We start from the raw sequence: 22,335 nt of genomic DNA on the forward strand, positions 1-22,335 counted from the left end.
CACATCTTAGACCTGAACTTCTTGATTTACTTGATTTATTTCAAATTGGTGTGACTAAAAACTTCTGAGAGGCAGAGCAGAACAATGAAGTAAAATCAGATATTGGACAAGATTATCCCCTACTGTGATATAAACTGTTTTCTTGTACATTAATTTGAGGGAAGGAACTGCTGTCCATTGGGCTACCTTACCCTACACTGCACTGAACATGCTGACATTTTAATAGTCAGATCTAGATTGTTTAAAAAATATAATTTTCACATGTTACAAAATAGGAAGGACACTGAGCAAACTCGGATCTATAATATATAACATTAAGTATCCTGTTTTTTTGCTTATTTTTTCGAGTTATTTATAGCACTTTGCCTACTGTATATTGTTCTAGCTAGTTTCACTATGTGTGTGTGGTATTAACTGGAAAATGTCCACTTTTATTAAGCATCTGTTGGGTTGTTTGATTCTGATAACTTGTTTCCAGTTAAAAGCTTTCTCTAGAGGCTCCTTTAACTGTTTAAAACTTTCATTTAAAGGCTCACTGCTGCTTTTCTGTTCTGAGAAACATTTCTGCAGTTTGTTTCTAAGTGGTGTGGATATTTGTAGCATTGTCCATATTCAGGCTTGTGTTTGGGCCTAGTGTTTGTGGAGGCTGTGTGTCTGAGCACATATTCAGAGACATCTTGGTTTAGCCAAAGCCATCAGGCATTTCAGTGAGAGAGAATTGTTTAAGGTCATTGTCTAACTGAGGTCACCTGGACTACAGCTTAGACTAAGCACCTGATTGGTTCTTTTGAGCTTTTTGTCTTAAAAGTTGCCTCAGGTTTCAAATTTCTGTTACCTAAGAAGTTAAGCTGTGAGTGTTTCTGCCATTTCACACTGAGTTAATTGAAGGAAGGACACTGAGCAAACTCGGATCTATATGTTTGATTCTGATAACTTGTTTGCAGTTAAAAGCTTTTTCTAGAGGCTTCTTTAGCTGTTTAAAATTTTCATTTAAAGGCTCACTACTGCTTTTCTGCTCTGAGAAACATTTATGCAGTTTGTTTTCCACCCTCCCTCCCTATTGGTATGCTGTTCTTATAGTTTGTGGCTTTGCAGTTGCCCGCCCCTACTGTAAATTTGATGTGGTACCCTCCTCCCAGTCTAGTGTCATTACCTCATTCTACCTAATATAGAGAGAACATTTGAGAAGGCCAGTCAGCTTAGTTTCTGCTCCTCCTTTCTCTCTTTCCACTTAAAAAAAAAATTCTAAGCTTGTTTTCTGCCTTTCTTGTGGGTAGTCTAGTCTGGATACAGATTTGCTGTGTCCAGGACTATTTGTGGGCTTCTAAGCCCCCAAGCCTTTCTGTGTTGGAGGGAAGCCTTCAAGCATAATTTTGTTTCTTGGAACTAGCCAGTTTTTTTGTTTCAGCACTCAAGTCTGTTTCTTTGAACTTATTGTAAGCACTAAATAAGCTACAAATTACTACAGCACTCAACTTTCCTCACTGTCTAGTGGAAAACAGTTTCTAGTACTTAACAAATAAGCACCAATCCAGGCATGTCTAAGGGTCAGCCTCCGGTGTTTTCTCCTGTCTACCTGATGAATATGGGCATCTTGGGGCAATGCAGCAATTGCCTCATGTACACAGACAAAACTCTCCTCCTACCACCCAACACTACAACCTGTGAGAGATGCACTTATATAGTCAAACTGGAAGCAAAGCTCTCTTCACCCAAGACTGGACTAGACAGTCAAGAGGAGAAGGTAAACACTTGCACCACACCACACTCAGCACATAGTCCCTCAAAACCTACACCACCAAAACACACACATATAAACACAAAACACACACCTACATTCGCGTAGGCTCTCAGTAAAAACCTGCCCAAGCAACAGGGCCCTCCAAAGCAGAAACACAAGCAAAACCTCCACCCCCCCAACACAACCCAAATGACACATAGCCCACAAACTCAGTGTGCCACTCAACCACAGCCCATAAGGCATAACAACGCACCCAACACTCTAGTCATTGGTGACTATATAGTCAGGCACACTGATGTTCCACTCACCAGGCTAAACAAGGAGAAGGTTACTGTCAGCAGTCTGTCGGATGCCAGGATAACACATGCACTCAGGTCACTCCACAACAAGTACAAATATGACTCTGTCATTGTCCATGTTGGTGTGAATGACCTGAGACGTACCTCCCTGGACTACATGAAAAGGGACATGGAGGAGCTTTCCGATCTTGTAGCCCAGGCAGGTATGACCCTAGCCCTGAGTAGCATCCTGCCATCACCCAGAATGATACCACCGTACAAGGACAAAATGATTGACTTCAACAATTGGCTAAGCTTCTGGTGTCATTCTAAGGGGATCCAGTATCTGTCTGCCTGGGATGACATGATCGACAAACCACAATGCTTTGCCAGAGATGGCCTGCACCTGCTGCCCCTGGGATTCCGGATACTGGCTAAGGCAAGGTTCAAATGACAAATTCACCAGTGTAACAGGTACAAGCAAGAAGAATCTGAGGTATTGCTACTCAATGCTAGAAGTCTAAACCTCAAAATGCACTCACTTGAGGCACTCCTTAAAATGGAGAACATCGACATCTGTGCAGTGACAGAGACCTGGTTCAAGGCTCCAGAGAGTACCCTGCATTACCAGACTATAATTCATGCCACGCCTTTCGGCCACTTAACCTGGACCGAAACACTAAAGGTGGAGGCGTGTCCATATTCATTAAGGATATCCATACCTCCAGGCTAGTTGCTCAGCATAATGCATCCGAGATTATCCAAGTGCAACTAACTCTGGGCAAGACCGCAATTCAAATTGTAGCTTGCTACAGATCCCCCACCATGCCCAAGGATTCCCACTCCTCATTTCTTGATACACTGGAAAATATTAGGGTACAACCTAACACCCTTAAATGGGCGATTTCAGCTACCTCACCATTAACTGGGAAAACTACTCATGTACCAACTCTTGTGATCAACGTTTTCTGGAATTCATAAATTCCAGTGCCTTGAATCAACTTATCCACACCCCCACCAGGGGCAACAATATCCTAGACCTGGTTATTACCAACATGGGCAACCAGTGCTCCACACAAGTGGTCAATTCCTCATTGGTCAGGTCCGACCACAAGCTAATCACCCTAGACATCCACATCCCTCCCCCACCCCCCATTAGGGAAACTACAGTAAAAAATTTCTCCAAAGCCAACTTCACACTTCTTAAGACAGAAGTGGCAAACTTCACGACACCCATGCTGTAGGACAATAGAGGTATTACTGCTGAATCCTACACAAATGCACTTTATAAGCACTTACACGAGTGCATGGATCATGCAATCCCTAACAGAACCAAGATGCTATCCTCCAAAAAAAGGAAGCCAATCTGGTGGTCCCCTGCCATAAACAAACTCTACAACAGAAGAAAAAAAATGTTGCAAAACAGAGTAAAATCCCATGATTGGAGAAACTCCCTGGTCAGCCTCAGTAAATAGCTGAGATCCCTCATAAAATCCTCCAAAGCTAGTTACGAAAACAAAATTGCCACTAATTCTAAAGACAACCACAAAGCATTCTATAGCTATGTCAAGAATCTCAGTGGCAACATTCAGATCTGCTCTGAGTTAAGTCACAATGGCACTAAATATACAGAACCAACTGATATTGCCAACATCCTGGCAGATAGGTTCAGTGCTAACTTTACCCCCCCTGTCATCCCCTAAAGGGCCCATCTCTATACCAGAAGAATGCAAAGTTCCTGTAATCATGGCTGCACAGGTAAAAAACACACTATCCAAAGCCAAGAACACAGCATCCATGGGACCTGACAACATCCCAGGCTATGTTCTACATGAACTACAGAATGAACTGGCACCCCACCTAAGTACAATGTTCAATCATAGCCTCTCCTCAGGCTATGTGCCCACTGAATGGCGCACAGCTACGGTTATCCCACTCCGCAAAGGGGGAGCCACCACAGACCCAGGAAACTACCGTCCCATTAGCCTAACGAGCATGGTCTACAGGGCTATGGAATGTATCATCATGGAACTTATAAACAATGACATTGGTAATCTCCAAACTCAGGACCCCACCCAGTTTGGGTTTGTAAAAGGCAGATCATGTCTCCTAAGCCTGATAGACTTCTTTGAAGCAGTCACCAAAGCTGTAGATGAGGATAAGGTGGTTCACACAGCCTATCTAGATCTCGCCAAGGCTTTCGACACCATCCTCCACTCTGGAATTATAGATAAACTCATTAAACTAGGTATAAATCCCTATGTCACAAGATGGGTTGCCAACTGGCTCACTGACAGAACCCACACTGTGAAAGTAGCAGACTCCAAATCCAACTTCAGACCAGTGACAAGTGGAGTACCACAGGGTTCAGTCCTGGGTCCTCTCCTGTTTGGTATCTACTTCTCTAAGTACAGGCTAACACAGAAGGTCTTTGGCTAATGAAGTTCACAGATGACTGCAAACTAGGAGCCATAATCAAAACTCCAAAAGATGTGAACATCCTACAAAAGGGCCTCGCTGAGACAGATGCCTGGTGTCAAAGCCATGGCCTCAAGCTCAATGCCAAAAAGTGTATTGTCATCCCTTTTGGTAAAAACTCTGTACCCATGAACTACCACATAGGCGGTAGTCTACTTAATACCAAAAGTGTGATAAGAGACCTTGGGACTCAGGTGGACAGTAGTCTCTCCTTTGATAATCACATTGCCACAGTAGTCAGGAAATCCTTCTACATGGCACACCTCATCACAAAAGGTTTCTCATCCAGGAAAATAGAGATCATTGTTCCCCTCTACTCGTCACTCATTAGACCCATTATAGAGTACAATGCCCCTTTTGGTATGTACCTCACAAGACATCTACAACAACTGGAAAGGTCACAGAAATACATCACAAAGAGGATTACCAGCCTGAAACAGATGCCCTACACAGACCGTCTTAAAAAACTGCAGCTTTATTCTGTCGCATATCGCCTACTCAGCGGTGATTTCTGCTTAACACACAAAGCTATTTCAAACCCAGAGCATTTAGACATGCTCCACTCAAAGAAATCCCAGTCCCTATGAGCTACACACTCTAGGGACCGCTGGAGGGATAGATTCCTGTCCCAGAGTCTTCCCATACTCTGGAACAAACTACCTGTCTATATCAAACAAAGCTCCTCATTAGCACTCTTCAAGAAAAATCTTGATGATTGGATGGGAGATAGGAAATTCACCCCAGGGATCACTTCTGTGGCTCTGCTCGGCAGGAGGCACAGGAAAATAATTTTCTTGGGTGGCAAAAGCCAAGGTACCTTTGGGCTAGGCTTATATAGGCCCTCAGGCCAATAGCCTAGTACCTACCTATGAACCTATGTAGTGTTTTTACATGTGCAGTGAAAGTAATATAGTGGACTGTGTCAGGTTTTTAGAATTATGTAGTGGGTTAACTCCTTTTTTTGTTTGCAGTTATAATATTAATTTGTTCCCTGTAATGTTCATGGTATAGATTATTGTTTCCCTCTAATGTTCATGTAATTCTAACTGTAAATTATGTATTTCAAATGTATTATGTAATATCAAACAAGCAAGGAGTAACTTTGTTAAAAAAATAAGTAAAATAAAGTAGAAACTGCTGCGTATCTGCATGTCACATACCATTGCTAGTGTTGGAAAATGTTTTGTTATAGCTTTCCTTGTTTATTTTCTGTTGCCTGATTTCTGTTTTTTTCACAGTTGAGCTATATTATATAAATTCTCATATGTAGTGCATTTATGCTTTTTTGATATAAGTATTTATTGATAGTATTATTGAGAGTAATTTAAGGTAGATGTAAAGTACTGTATAAACACCTCATCCCCTTGCTATTCCTTGTACTTATACTGTATATAACCTAACAGGAGTTATGAACGCATTATTTCCTTGATGACATTGTACCTGAGTGTTTTTGCTGTATGATTTATTTTAAATGTTATCCTGATAACAGTTTGTTTAGTTGCAAATATAATTTCTTAACTGTTGTATGTAAAATTTATAAACTCACAGTGGAGCTTTTCTCCTCGGGTCTCCACTGAAAATGAGCCAAACGCTCAGTTGGACTAACCCAGATAACAAATGTAAAATAAATAAATAATAAATACTTGTCTTTTAATAACAGAGCTGTCATCAGTGCCTTCTCTGCAGCTTATTAACAATTTTCGCAAACACAGAAACTTTTTTTTTTGGAAAACACATCACATTTATCTTATAATCTAAGTACTTGTTCTTACAATTTTTACCATTCTAGGAAAAAGACAATTAGTTTTCCCCAACCTATAATTAGAAATCTTTCTTTGATACTTTCTTGGACAGTTTTGAAATGGCACACTGCTGTATATAAGGAATTTTGCATTTTGGCAGCAAATAATTTCTACCAAGAGGACACTTTTCATACAAAAAAGCTAAGCTTAGCAATTATACAGTTATCATTTTTCACTGTAAATATACATCTAATGGCTTGATCTTAACACTCATAGTGGGATTCTGAAAACTCATTAAATGATTGTTAAAGTGTTACAGTTTGCCACATGTCGTAGAACAACGCACTGATATTAACTATTGAAGTAGGCATAAGTACAGTCAGTGGAATATCATTTAACTTGTTTAAAAGAACATAATGATAAACTGGCCACATATCTATTGGTGTTAGTATAAAGATATCTGCCTCAAAAGAAGAAGGAACAATGAAATGACAATGCACTTCCTGTAAAAAGGTATACAGTACACCATGTATGTGTGCAGGAAATGCATGTATGCCACAAGTTATAGAGGAATGAAGGTCCTACATGAAACCTATGCCCCTGCAGTGCCAGCTTCTGCAGTGTATGAGTTGTGATAATGCTGCTAACATATATGCTTGAAAGCACTGTATCACATAATATGAAACAAATATAGAACGTATGCCACGTACTCTAAATATATCATCAAATATGAATGGTCTGAGAAGTCAAAGGCAGTAAAACAAAGCAATGTCCAAACTTTATAATGCCCATACACAATGAGACAAGATGCATGATGAACTGTTAGGTTCTGCAGTAAACTACCACCTGGGCACTGTCATATCTGACAAGCACACCTGTATGGGAGGTATCATAATTCAAGCAGTCAAGTGTGATTGGCATTATCTAACAATGCAGTATATACCCTGGGCAGTGCTGCCACGTGAGGACAGCCACGTTTATTGAACTATGGCTTAGTTAGCACACAATGTGCATTATGCCTCACTATGTATACACTTCACCCAGGAGATTGTATTCAAAGGAGAAGCTTCTGTTACAAATTGTTCTGCTCCCATTCCTTACCTTGACATCTGTGGCAGACATTAACTCTCTGATCAGCAACTTGGAATGTCCTCATGATTGTATAGTAACTACTCATCTAAAGCTCAAGACCTTGAAAGCAGTGGTCATTGCAGTAAATTCCACTATGAGGGGATTTTCCTTCTCCAGCAACCTTATTTCATAACATCTTATTTTGAGGCAAGTTGGAATTCATGTTGAAAGTGCATCATCTATTCTAGTTGTTATTTTTAACCACCATCTGAATATCTGAGGACCAGGTTGCAGTTAATTTCAGATTATCCTGTACTCATTTTAGGATCCTCATCTTCATTAAGCACCTTATCCCTTCTGCAGACCTTCTTATAATAATGGTCCATGCTATGATTTCCAGCAGACTGGACTACTGTAATGCTTTGAACCTAGGGCTTCCTGATTATGAACTTGACCATCATTAACTGGTTAAAACTCCACAGACTGACTGCTTACTGGAGTTTCTCCGTAATTGCATATTATGTTGGTTTTGGGTGATCTTCCCTGGTTTTCAAGTCATGAACACATCATAGTTAAATTTCAAGTTGTGGTTTACCTGACAGTGCATGTTCCCTTTTTGCAGGATCTTCTGGCATGGTATAAGCTGCTCTGTTGCCTGTGGTCAAAGGTTTAGTTTTAATTTTGTGACATTTGTGCCTTTGATATCAAGGGCCACACCTCTAGAATATTTCACCTAGATGGCTACGGGGGTCCTTCATAATAAGTAACTAATGACTTGCCTATTTTATTTGCCTTAGAGCTGACTGAAGCATAATGTTTAGTATTGCTATTATATACATTTTTACCAACTGTTTTATTCTGATTGCCAAACACTATTATGCTTTGTTTTATTTTTTTAATTTTTTATTAATTTTAACATATTTATGGTATGTACATAAAAAGAATAGGGAAGAACATATAACTTTTGTTTGTATATATAACTTGGTTTTCATTGTATTTAACTATTAATATGTCATGAGGTGTTAGAGATGTGAGTAATTCCTTGAACTGTTGTGCTTTCTCTCCAGTCAACTTCCAGGTCTTCAGCCTGGTCTATGTTGACCTTAGATCCTTCTCTGACCACAGCTTGTAGCTGATTGTGGCAACCAGTGGTTTATGCTGTGGGCCAACTGTTTCACTGGGGATGACTTTGCAATCGCTGATTCTACCCCAATGCTCTTTCTTTACTAGGGGAAGTCTACCTGAATTGCACATTGGCCACTCTTGTATTTGATCTTGTGACTTTCTTGCTCAACTATTTGTTGGACTAAGCCAAGCCATTTGCCAAACAGAAACCTGGAATGGCCTCTCCTTCTTTATTCCTGTCATCCTGCCATGCAGACCAAGGCCATTGTCATATCCAGTTCTTTCTGACCCTATATCTACATTCAGGTCACCCATTATCTACACCAGCTCATGTTGTTCTGCTTTATCTAGTTAGTCCTGCAACTGCTGTCTGAATGCATTCTTTTCCTCACTGTCACAGCCCTGCTGTGGGGCATAGGCTGAGATTATGAATACTGTCCTGTACTTATACTGGAGTCTGATTGCCATGAGCATGTCACCAATTCTCATGACATCCCTTACTGTTTTTTAAAGCTTCTCCCTCACAACAATTTCCTCACCATTTCTAGTATGTCCTCCTCCTGAGTAATAGACTCTGGATCCCAAGCCAAGTGGCTTTGCTGTACTGTCCTTCCATCTTGTTCCCTGGATACATAGAATGTCCAGCCTCCCCTTTACCATCATGACATGCCCATCCAAGCTGCACCCTGATAGTGAACCTGTATTGATTGTAGCAATCCTTAGTTCATATTTGGCAGGTTGATTGGTTTTACATCCAACATTCACTCAGCAGAGCTATCCCAGCTAACCCAAGCTGTACAATTGGACACCGGCCAAAAGCTTATTGACTCTGAGCTGCTGGGCTTTATGGCAGGCACACACTGGCCAATAGAGACCCAAAGACCCCTCCAACCATTTACATGCATCCCTGGCATAGGCCAGAATAAGCCAGGTGCTCCACCCATTTCTCACCATTAGATACCTATGCTCATGCCCATTTTTGGTGGCATTAGTCAACATGATCAAATCGGCTTGAGACAATTTTTATACTGCAGAGTAGCTAGCCCTGACACTGCATGCAGGCTGTGAGTCTGATGTGGAGATATGTGTTTATGGTGGTGGAAGGAACCCCACAGAGACAGAGGGAGAACATGTAAACTCCATACAGGCACTGGCTAGAGGTCAGGCTCGAATCTTGTACCATATGCATTGGAGGCAAAGACCTTCCCCAGGATTTCTGAATTTTTCAACTTTTTTTTTTACCCTTACAGCTGACCATTGGTTTCTCTCAGGGCCTGTCTTCATCAACCAGATCTCCCAGACTCCCCTTCCTCCTCCAGACCAACCCCATACCATGATCATGACTGTTTAGGAGATCAAGATACTTCAGACAGTTTCATATTGTTGGGAACATTTTCTCAATGCCTTAAATTTCTCCTCTCACTTTTTGTGTTTGTAATGCAACATGTTGGTGTATCACCCTGCCATTGTGTCAGCTCAGCCATTGCCTTTGCTAGCCTATGGACAGCACCTTCCATGTGTCTCCAGCCTCTGCTAAGGATTAGTTATGAGGCACATCCACATGTATGATCTCCTGCCCCCTCCCCCCAGGATGGCATGCCCATCTTCACTTTGACAGTAACTCCAAAAAGAGCTGCAAGGTGTTAGGGGGCGTGATCATGGCATGCTGGTTGACATGAAGTGCAGTACTAGAATTCATTTTCAAATCTTCATTTCGGAATGCTGGTGCAGAATGAATGCCAATACTGTTCTTCTGATTTTGCATTGAGGACTGAAGCACGTCAACACTGTGTGTGGTAAAGTAGTAGCAGGCTGCTTGCTAATATTGCATCAAATAATAGGCTACAGCTTTTAAAAGGAAAAGGAAAAGTTTTTTTTTTTTTTATCCTGAAGTAGTACTTTGCATTTATTTATTTATTTTCTCCTTATAGTTGAGGAATCCAGAAACAGACCTGGCTTGATTTATAGGCGAGGAGTGCCACATTGGGGAATGGACCTTTTTTCTTTTTGTTCTTTGCTCCTCAACTTTAAGTTAAGGGTTGCACATCAGGAAAAAGTGATCTGGCTGGGAGCAGCTCTGGATTAGGAAAATGGAATTTGTCTTTCCTTTTTGATACTGCTTAGAGCTGTGGGGTGCTAAATGAGCCAGTTATGGCTTTGTCTCAGCTTCACCAAAAGTGGTCAGGGGTTTGTACCTCTCCACCATGGCACTAGCTCACTTTTAGTTTAAGTTTTTTTTAACAGTAATGCAGACTGATTTTGTGTAATACATGTTCAAAGCCTCTAAATTTCACAAGCAGTGTAGCACATACATATTAGGCATTCTTAAGGGTACTCCACCTTCAGCAGATTATTGTGGAAATCTAAATATTAGCTGGTCTGTTTTGATCTAAAATTAATTAATAAATCATTTAGTTGACAGCTGCTTCCTCTAATGCGCGCGCGCACACACACACACACACACACACACACACACACACACACACACACACACACACACACACACACACACACACACACACACACACACACTGCATTCATTCGAAAAACCCTTAAATGCAAGCAAATGCATTTCCAAAAATTGTGATTAGGACACAACCTTCAATAAAATGGTTGCAAGTGAATTGGTTGATGCATTTTTCTTAATGTTTTATGAGCATGCTGTTATGTCAATTAAACTTGCATGGAATTACTGAATTCACCTCCTTTCAACATGTATAATGTTTTAAACAGTAAAGTCATGTAAACATCTTATACATTTAAATTCTAATTAAGGATGAAGAATTTATAGCCGGCTAACATGCAGAACAAAACTTTGTGGTATGTGCCTCATCAAGGCAAATGAAGATATCTTCACATGTTTTCAAACTTACTGTTCAATTCTGTTTATTATTAGAAAATTCTTTGACTGTTTGAAGTTAGGCTTCAGGTGATCTAGAAGTCTTACATATAGCCAAAAAAGATAGAACTAAGCTTAGAATAAATCACTTCAAAATGATTTACTATTGTTTCCCTTACTATAAGGGAGGTCACAAACATACAGTAGGGTGGCAATCCTTCATTATATTTATCTGAACATATAAACAGTTTTAATAATTCACTAATTTTAATTATTTAAAAATTAAGAATTGTGTGGAGAGCAATACAAAAATTGTGAAAATTGTGGAAAAGTGGCCCTTCACATTACTAAGACTTGTTACTTTCTAATTTCCACATCTTCTTTGCCTGCTTCTTCCTCTACTCAGACATTTCCTTGACATGGAACTATAAGGCTTAGAAAATTCAGATTTCTTCTCCAAAGTGATCAAACTGCAGACTGTCCCACATCACCATAACACATGAAGTTGTAACTACCCAATTTAAAAAAAATGACAAATAAATGCACCTTCTTCATTTTTTATTTGTCAAAGGCACTCAGTGTATTCCTTTACAGAAAATATAAGAAGGTATTTCATTCAGACATAAAGCTTGTTTTGAATTTTCTGTATTATTTCTTCATAGTGCTGGTGTTGGACGAACAGGAACATTTATTGCTCTTGACTACTTACTCAGAAGAGCAGAAGTTGAGAAGAAAGTGGATGTATTTCAATGTGTAAAGAAACTAAGAGAGAAACGAATGAACATGGTGCAGACAAAGGTATGTCTTTACCTGTGAACTATTTTATTTTGAGGGATTTGCATTTTATATAGTCCATGAGTAAACTAATTTATTATAGAACATTCACACATGTATTCTCTTCTGATTTTGTTTCTGAATTCCATCTCAACAGTGGTGTTTTTAAATTATGAGTTTAAAATGTACTTACTGGAAAATGAAAGCATGATTCTTTGTTCACCATTACCCAGTAGCTGTACTGCCAAATTCTATTTTATATGCATGCCATTGAATTTATTGGACATGCAGAATTGTTGTGAGACCCAGCTTGAAAGGCATACAGTAATATCTCTACCATGAATAACTTGAATACCTTGCTATACACAGAAAATGGACATACTTATGTTTAGGTATTGTTGAAGCTCTAATCGTCAAATAGCTCATCCTTATAAGATGAAGTATGGTTTTGTATCAGTTAAAGCAAGGAGAGTAACCTTTTCTTTATTAAAGTTAGAATACTTAGCCAGTGATGTCTGAAAGTTGGGCATTACTAGGAATTGTGCAATAAAATGTTATTTATATTAAAAAATGTGAATGCTGATTGGACAGGCTGTTGTAAATAGAAAATTCTCCAAAGGAAGAAGTCTAGACGCTGAACAAGTCTTCATCAGATGGAATAATAAAAACACTACAGCCCCTTCTCCCAAAAAAAAACAAACAAACAAATAAATAAATAAATAAATAAAAATAAAAATGAAATAAAAAAGACAAGAGCCTCCCTGTATTATATTTGTCTCTTCTCCTTGTTGCTCTATCAGTCACATTACTTTGGAATGCAACACAGTGTTTGTGCCGAATGCCAGGCACCATAGTCTACTGAGGAGCAGTAGGTCCTACTGCCCTATGTCCTCACACTGTGTGGAACAGTGAAAAAAAAACTACTCTCTGATGTCTCTAATGCCCTCAAACCTGAAGTGTCCACCATCATTAACATGCCAAGCAAGAAGGGGGACATGCAAACTTATAACAGAGTGGTCTTCATGAAGCAAGCACCTTCTTAGATTCATAGGTATTTACTAGGCTTATAATCACAAGGGCCTTTTTAAGCTTAGCCATGCATCCCAAAGCTCTGACAAGTTCTGGTACCCTTGATAAATGCAAGCATGGGGCTTAGGAGGTGAAATATTTACAAGCAGAGGCATTTGAGATGAACCATTTCCAGACTGCTTGTATCCATTAGAGACATAGATTCCAAAAAAGGGATGCATTTCCTGTTCCCCATCCAATTGTCCAAGTTGCACTTGAATTGGGTTAGGGAGGAACTCTGCTTGGCATGGGTGGGAGCCTGCTCCAGAGATGGGTTAGTCCCTGGGATACATACCCATCTGTCCAGCAGGTCCTATTTATACCACAGGCAAGATTTAAATCTTATTCTTTAGATTGGGTAATCCTGGTGATGTTTGTTTTGTGGATATGCACGAGGTCCATCAGAGTTAGGTCTGACAATGCCCTGTATGCCAGGCATAGATTTCCCCTCAATAGCCTGTAGGAGACACAATATGAGGATAGGGCCTTGAGGTGGTCTGCATGGGACATCTTACTTATACCCTGTATTCCTTTAGTGAAGAAGCTCTGTGAATATTCCAGTTGTTGGATGTACCTGGATAGGTACATACCAAAGTGGGCATTGTACTCAATGATAGGTCTGATGAATGCCAAATACAGTGGAACAATGACTTCCTTGGCCATAGATGCCGTACCTTAGTTTATAAGTTTTGCAACATAGAATAATTTCCTCACTGCTATAGGCACGTGATGGCCAAAGGCTAGAATACTCTCTGTGTGCGTCCCCAAGTCCATGTCTACAGGGTCAAATCTTTATATCTTTTGGTGTACTTCACTGGTGGATTTAGCAATATATAGCAATATGTAGGGTGTACATGCCATATGCATCCACAGTAGCTGAGAAAAGAGACAGAAGAAAACTAAGTGCCATCATGAAATTGTATTATTTAAAAAAAGATAAGCATTTTCATTCTTAAATAATGTCATTGTATAATAGCAGTAATCCAAGCCAGTATTTAGGCAATGCAGGATTTAGCCATTGTTGACTTTGTTTGCTCACATGGGCGTTGGCATCAGAATCAGACTACACCAACTGTGGGTAAAACTTGTGTTACCTACACCAAGTCATGGATAATTGCTAAACTATATCATTGCTTATGTTAATTACTATGATTTGAGACTTCTGGTAGGCTGGTAATGCTTTGTAACAGGAAATCATGTAATTCCTTATGGGTCATTGTAATTCTGTTTATAGTTCTGTAATAGAAACAGACAAATTAGATTAAAATATACAAATGCTACATATTATAAAGTAAAGTAGAGTCAATTTAAAATAAACTACATTTATAATATAGTTAACTTGGCAAAGCAGGGGAGAAAGGAAACAAAAAAGAAGAAACAGAAAGCTGGAAGTAAATTGGCACAAACTCCCCTCAAAATAAGATAAATACTACATCAGTCCAAAGCAGGATTCTTATATTATTTTGACTATGACAGAATTTACTTCATCCCGGACTGTGAGTTCATTCTCTTCAACTAACTTGCTGCTAGTTGGCTAAATACATTTTACATTGTTTCTAACTGTTTGGATTTTCAGCATATGTTATTTGTAAAAGCTGAATTTATAATATAATTTCCAAACCTAGCCAGTCAGAAGAAAAGCCCACCATGACCTACCTTTATATCATGGATTGCAGTTTAAATAAATAACCATGTAGTAACATTATGAGATCCATAGGTCTCAGTGTGGAACAAAGACCATAGCAATGCATGACAAACAAACTATGAAAAACAATATTTTTGCACTGTGCAAAATGTATAACCATGGCCATGGCTTTGGTCAGCCAAAATATATACACACACACACACACACACACACACACACACACACACACACACACACACACACACACACACACACACACACACAAAGACACACACACACACACACACACAAAGACACACATACATACACAGATGCACATATGCACACATACAAATGACTTTACTGCTGGCATAATTTATGTATTTCTTCATTCACTGAGTAAGAATAACATGTCTGAGAAGTACACAGTAAGTGAACAGGCTATAATTACTGGCACAGAGAGTCACACAAAAAGATGTAGTGGTACAGACATACAGGCACTCCCTTACACACACAGAAACATTTCTAGCCATTATTGCCACTTTATTGACTGTTTAATCCTCAGATGTTTTATTCTGATTCAGTGAAAAAAGGAACAGATTAATTAAAATCAAAAACAGATGTGAAAAGAAGCAATATTTAACCCTGACTTTTAGCTAACAGATAATAATCATAAAACTCCACTGCAAATCAGTAAAGAACAGTTTGCAATTGTAGATTAGAAGGATAAAGCCATGACTATGGCCCAAGTGACTCAAATTTAATTACTGCCTTGAGCACTTGATGGTACAGACTCATGTGTTTACCTGTCCTGGGGGTGAAGGTAGAAACATGCCACATGTGTCTCTTGTGGAACTCTATTGGTGGTCAAAGCTCTGAGAGAATTATCCCAGAGCTGAGAATAGGAGGACAGAGGAGACACAGCCCGTCTATGGACCTGTGACAGGGCATGCACTCAAGGATACTGCTCATTGCCTGTCCAGTTTGACAATTATACCAACATACAGGGGAGGGATTTATGGCTAGGAAAGTTCCTATAACCAGGAATGATGGGATACTCATGAATGCTCATCTCAAGGTCTTGAGTGTAAATAAATGCCTGTGAAGTTTATCCTTCAGACCTGGAAGAACAGAATTATCTATGAAGCTTTGGGAGGGAGGCATGATGGTCAAAGGGGACCCTGGCCAAAAATATAAAAATCTAACTAATAATGAATAGTTAAGATGTTATGTATACATTAACTACAATAGTTAGGACTGCTCAGTAAAGATATCCACCATATAAGATTCCTGGCAGTCCAGAAGCTTTGTTTATGCATCCATTGCAGAATTTGGAGACACATGGCACATGGCATAAAATGGACAATTATGAAAGTATCCTCAGGGTATGTAGTGATAAATGAATAAATACATGAAAATAAATATATACAAATTAATGTATCAGATGAACTGCACTACAAACTTCAAACAAGAGAAATGATAGCTATAGCTGGACATTGGACAGACATTATGGTTATAGCTGGACACTGGGCAGAAACAAGCCTCTGCACTTAATGGAAACTAAAACAAGAAAACTAAAGAACTAACAATGTCAATCAAGACGTTGTTCAAACTAAGGAAATGCACATGCACAGCATCTGCACAATTCATCAGCCACTAAAAAATGCAAAAAAGTCAGGATGATGTTCAAAATATTATTACAGACCAAAAGGATAAAAGAAAAGAAGATGAAAATAATGCCATATATGCCAGTATGCCAGTAACTTAAGACTAATACTTATATATCTACCTAAACACACACACACACACACACACACACACACACACACACACACACACACACATATATATATATATATATATATATATATATATATTTATTTATTTTTTTTTGCTGCAGCAAGGGGGTATGCTCCCCTACACCCTCCACACCCCCTGCTATTTAAATATACCAACTCCAGGATTGCATTTCCATTAAAGTGAATGGGAATTTTTCCCTACAGTGATCTCCATGCAAATGGTTTGATGTTATAAAGAAACGATGATCTGATGGGAACCCATATCTATCTATATATCTCTCTCTATATATATGTATGTATATATATATATATATATGTATAGATGTATATATATATATATATATATATATATATATATATATATATATATATATATATAAACAGATATACATAGATACATAAACAAATAGAACACATAGTAAATCAAAATCAGAGTTTTGCAAAAGGCAACAGAACATATTGAAAGATACATTTTTTGTATTTCATGAATAAAATGTAAGAGAGAGAGAAGAGAAAATATTAAGCTCTTAAAAAGTAAAATTTGAGGAAAAAAGTATTTAAGTAACTTATTAGTTGAAATGACGTTAATGCAACACAATGCAGGAGGAGCAAGGTAAGAAAACAAATCTGAGGAACAAGAACAGGGAAATAGGTATACACTGCATGTAATATTATTAAGAAGAATTGGCCAGTACTTACGGCCGATGAGTCAGTAAGAAGGGTTTTATGTCTTACTCCTAAATTTTTCTTTCGTAATAACTTGTTTTTAAAATGTCAGTTATGTTATAATAATTCTATTCAGAGACCTTTGCTACTTGATTGGATAGGGACCTTGCTCTGCAGATCATGCAGTGTGTTGAAGTGGATTTGGGTCACTAATTCTTTTAAACATCCGAGGTTAGGCTATAGTATCAATGTTAATTTTTATGCTGACTGTAGGACTGTTAATGTGATTTGCTATGCGAAATGCAAGGCATGTGTATGTTTTTACGTATGATAGACCAATCGTATGTTCAAGTATAGGATTTTTGAACATATAAGTTGTTGTATCGTTCGGCTTTTCCCAGTTAGGGGTCACCATAGCGGAACTCTGGTCCGCTAATGATTGGCAGTAGATTTTTACGAACCTTCAATGAAGGTACGCCCGTTCACGCATGTCTCCACATAAAAGATGCTTTAGCTGAGAATCGAACACGACAACGTCTTACTATGAGGCGACAACGCTACCGCAGCACCACCACCACATATAAGTGATATACATAATAGTAAGCGTATAAACTCTTTAGCTAAGCATGTGAAAGATTTTGAATCAGAATACCTGTTTAAATTCGCTGTGCTTAAGAACGTTTATGAGAATTAAATAGATGGAGATATTATTAACAGGAGTGAGCTCTGTGAACTTACATGGATTGTTTCCTTTAAAGTGGATTTCCACCCTGGTCTTAATGATGTGGTTTCTGTTAAACCTGCCCTTAAAGCACACCCCTTGAGGTGTTAATTTTATTGGACATTTTTTTCTGAATGGGTGAGAGATTGTGAATGAGATTTATACATGTGATATATTCTTGGTTTTTGATTGGTGACTTCATGTTCTTTATGCTTTCTTGATACTTTGTTTTTTATATTGGTCTGAAGAAGTGGAGTTTCCATGAAAGTGCTTACCCCCTTTGTATTGTATGTATTTATCTTTTAATTAAATAGTGTTGGTTTGCCTTCTCCCATGGTGAGTCATTTTGTTTTTTTCTCTCAGTCTTCTTGGTTTGACAATCCAGCTTTTACCTACCTACCTAACAGTTTGTTTTTTGTATTTTAAATAGGCAGAGGTGTCAGCACAGAAATTGGTTGGACCATGTACTTGATGTGGTAAAGGCCGAAATAGACAATTAGTAGATAGTTTGAGTGACAAGAAGGTGAGGGAAGGTTGAGATGCCTGATTATTGTCATGAAGATAGGCTGTAAGTTGCCAGTGCAGAAACGAAGCGAGGAAGGGGAGAAAGGAACAGCCGCTCTGGGTGTAATGTGTTGGGAGGCACACACAGTTGATTTTTTTTTTCAAGTTTTTGCTAGTTTCAGTTTTGCATGCACCAGGGCAGTTTCTCTATGCATGTGTAGTGCTGTGTTGACATTTCTGTTTTTGCTGTATTGTGGATGCTGTTTTACTTGTTGACAAATGTGAATGTTGATAAAAGATTAGGTAACACACACACACACACACACACACACACACACACACACACATATGCAAGCATAGATACACATATGCACATGCAGAGACAAACATATGTGCACATAAACACACACACACACACACACACACACACACACACACACACACACACACACAACTCAAAGCATATATTGCATTACATTAATCAGTGTATGTTAGCCTTAGCATTAGACTAAACAAGTCAGGGTTGTTGAAATTAAGATATGAAAATAAGGGACACATTCAAAAAAATATTTCAGTAATGCAACTTTTGCAGTGCTTGGAGTACTTTGTTTGTCTGGAACAGCCTATCCATCTCTCTGGTCCCTTTAGTGATTTATCATACCTGGAGAAATTAACAGAACTTTTTACAGTAGATATCCAGTTTTGATTCTGAGACAGTTCTTGCTTCAAAACAACTTAGTTTGGTGATAAAACCATCATCATCAACCCCATTTTCTCATTTTCTGCATGGGATTGAGGTGTTGTGCCATCTAATGCCATCTCACTGAATTCAATGCTAGTGTCCTTCTTTTTTTGACAGGTGCTTCATCTCTACCACCTTTAGCGCCCTCAATTGGCCTGCCTTCAGATGCTCAGGTGTCTGTACCATACAGTTTTATCGGTCACACCACTGTTTTGCACACTTTACTTTTCCATTTGGCATTCTTTTGTCACATGCTACCCATGACAATCTGTGATAGTTGGCTGCAGCTGCTCAGGTTCTAGATATGACCTCCTCATTCAGACTTCTCTTCTCTTCAACCACTCCTTCTAAACACTTGAAGCTGTTAACCTGTTCCGATGTTTTCCCTTCTATTTCAGTTTTTACATTTTTCTGATTTCCTGTGTTTGCCTTGATTACAACTGTTTTGTCTGTACAGTTTCATCCCATGTGCCCTCTGTTTGCCTTTCATTCCCATATCATGTTATGAAGTTCCTGTGCAGAGTTTGCTTGTAATACTGCATGATCTGCATGAAACACCTTTGTTGATGTGTCCCTTCTAGCCTCTTTGCTAATGTAGTTCATAAGTAGTATGAGCAGTAAGTGGCTCAGAGCTGAACTTTGGCACACACCCATTCCCACTGGGATTCCCTATGTGAGCCTTGACACTGGCACCACTTGTGTTATTGGGGTCTTGTACATAGCCTGCACTAATTCTACCAATGTCTCTAGGACTTTGAACCATCACAAGACAGCCCAAATCAGATTTCTTGGGACCTTGACTTATAATTTCTCCAAGGTTAGGAATGCCCTGTTTTATTATTTCCTCGTCTCTAGCTTCTTCTCCGTGATCTGTCTCATTACAAGCATTAGATCAGTTGTTCTTTGTCCTGATCAGAATTTAAACGGTGCATCTCCCATCTTTAATTCTTCTGCTCTGTGCATTCATTTATGGATAACACTTTCCAGCACTTTCATGCAAGGTTGTAGGAGTTTGATACCTCTATATTGCTCAAAGTTGTGGAAGCCCCCTTTGTTCTTCAACAATAGTGCTAGAATGTTTATTCTCCAGTCATCTGAATATGCATTTCCCTGCATACTGCCATGAGTACCCTCTGGAGACATTCCTCCCTAACTCACCCAACATCTCGATCATATCTGCTATGACCACAGCTGAGCTTGCTGCTTTGCAGGGTTTCGTTTTCCGTAGTGCTATTCTTACTTCTAGGGTGTACATTTCTTCCTCTTTCATTCTGAGCTGTATCTGGGGCATTCAGCTTCTGTGCAGTTTTCTTCATTCAGAAGCTGCTGGCAGTACTTTTTTCATCTGTCTTTGATGTCCCGAGAAACAAAGGATGGTGGCATCTCTTACCAAGTGTATCTGATGACTGTCTTCTTTATCCTTCTGTCTTTGCATTGCGAACTAGCAGTATCTTTCTGGTCTCTGCTGAACAACCTTCCAGAAGCTTGTAGCATGTCTCTGATGCCTTGTTCTTTGCTATTGCTCTCTTAGCCTCCTTCTTAGCCAACCAGTATTCTTTTTTAGCCTCAGCTCACTTTTCTATCTCTGACTTTTTCCTGCATTCCTTTCTTTGATAACTTCCTGGACTTCTGTGTTCTACCGCCATCTATTATTTGTTTATTTTCATATCTAGCTTGGCCACCTTATCTGTTATATAGTTTTCAGGCATGCTGTTTTGAGATACTGCCGTTCTTTTTGACTCTGCCTATTTTGTCTTCCTCATGAGGTGATGCGACCCTGAGTATTTCTTTGAACTCTTGTGTCTTAGCTCACTTTTTCCAACACTCCTTTACTGATAACTTTCTGGCCTTCTGTATTCCACCATCATAGTTGCTTATGTACTTTATTTCCATAACTAGCTTGGCCACTTTTTCTGTTCTGTATATTTCACACATACTATTTTGAGACAGTGCCATTCTTTTTTGACTCCACCTATTTCCTCTTACTCTTAAGGTGCTAGAGTCATTTGTATTTCCCTGAACTCTTGTGCTATAGCTCCAGAAGAATTTTCAGGTCTTCAGTCTAATCTCTGTGGACTTTAGACCCTTCTCTAACCACTGCTCTCAGCTAAATGTAGTCATCACTGGTTTATATTGAGAGCCCAGTGTTTCATCAGGGATGGCTTTGCAATGTTTGATTCTGCTCCATTGTTCTTACTCTTTTACTAGGATTTGTTACACGTTGGTCAGTTTTGTATGTGAGCTTGTGCCTATCTTCCTTGCTGAACTGTGTGATGGTCACCATCAAGCCATTTGCTAAAAAGAAGGCTAGAATGCTCTTTCCTTTTTATTCCTGTAGCCCCACCTAATCTCCATATCCTGTTCTTTCTGCCCTGATATAAGCATTCATGCCCCCATTATCAACACCAGCTTATATTCATGTCGTCCTTCTTGATCAGTAGGTCCTGAAACTGGCCTAAATGTTTCACAACTCTGATATGGGGCATATGCTGTATTGACTTATCTTTACACTGGAGTCTGATTCATGTGAGTCTGTCTCTAATTCTGATGACATCCCTCATGGTCTTTAGAAGGCAGTCTCTCTCTCTCTCTCTCTCTCTCTCAACATTTCCACACCATTGCTAGTCTGTCTCTCCACCACAGGAAAGGACTGTGCATTGCAATCGAAGTGGCTTTCCTGCACTACCTCTCCTGGGTCCGTCCCATCATGTTATCCACTTCCAGGCTGTGTCCTGTCAGTGAATCTATAATTAGTGTAGCAATCCTTAGCTCATGTTTGGCAAGTTTTATGTCTAGCCTTTTCTTAGGCTGGGCATCTGGACATTGTCCAGTGGTAGCTAGATGACCCAAGGCTTCTTAACTTTATGGTAAGCACATACTGGCCATTAGTAGCATATGGACCCTCCCACCATTAGCAAGGTTACCTGGCAAATATCCAGACCCATTTTTGGCTACATTTATCAACATGACAATATCACCAAGCACCAGTTTTTGCACCATTAAATGGCTAACCGTGACATTGTACATAGATTGTGATCCATGTTCTGCTGTCTAGATGGTACTGTATACCACAGTTGATATCTAAAGGGGATGGTCTATATAACTCTTCTCCTGAGAGGTACCACCTAGAGTCTATGCTGGCCACAACTCCTTTCAATTTCCT

At 39.2% G+C, this 22,335-nt stretch overlaps 1 protein-coding gene across 2 annotated transcripts in view; it reads left to right on the top strand.

The window, feature by feature from the left end:
- Positions 1 to 22,335, top strand: part of LOC122806395 (receptor-type tyrosine-protein phosphatase U-like) — a 1,549,454-nt gene that overhangs the window by 1,159,842 nt on the left and 367,277 nt on the right. For both annotated transcript variants that reach the window (XM_044076762.1, XM_044076771.1), the window contains one exon: positions 11,937 to 12,072. In XM_044076762.1, coding sequence (XP_043932697.1) covers positions 11,937 to 12,072 — 136 coding nt within the window. The remainder of the gene's footprint in view (positions 1 to 11,936; positions 12,073 to 22,335) is intronic.

Source organism: Protopterus annectens, chromosome 1.part1, assembly GCF_019279795.1.
Source record: "Protopterus annectens isolate FY-2018-M chromosome 1.part1, PAN1.0, whole genome shotgun sequence".
In the NCBI taxonomy this organism is placed as follows: domain Eukaryota; kingdom Metazoa; phylum Chordata; order Ceratodontiformes; family Protopteridae; genus Protopterus; species Protopterus annectens.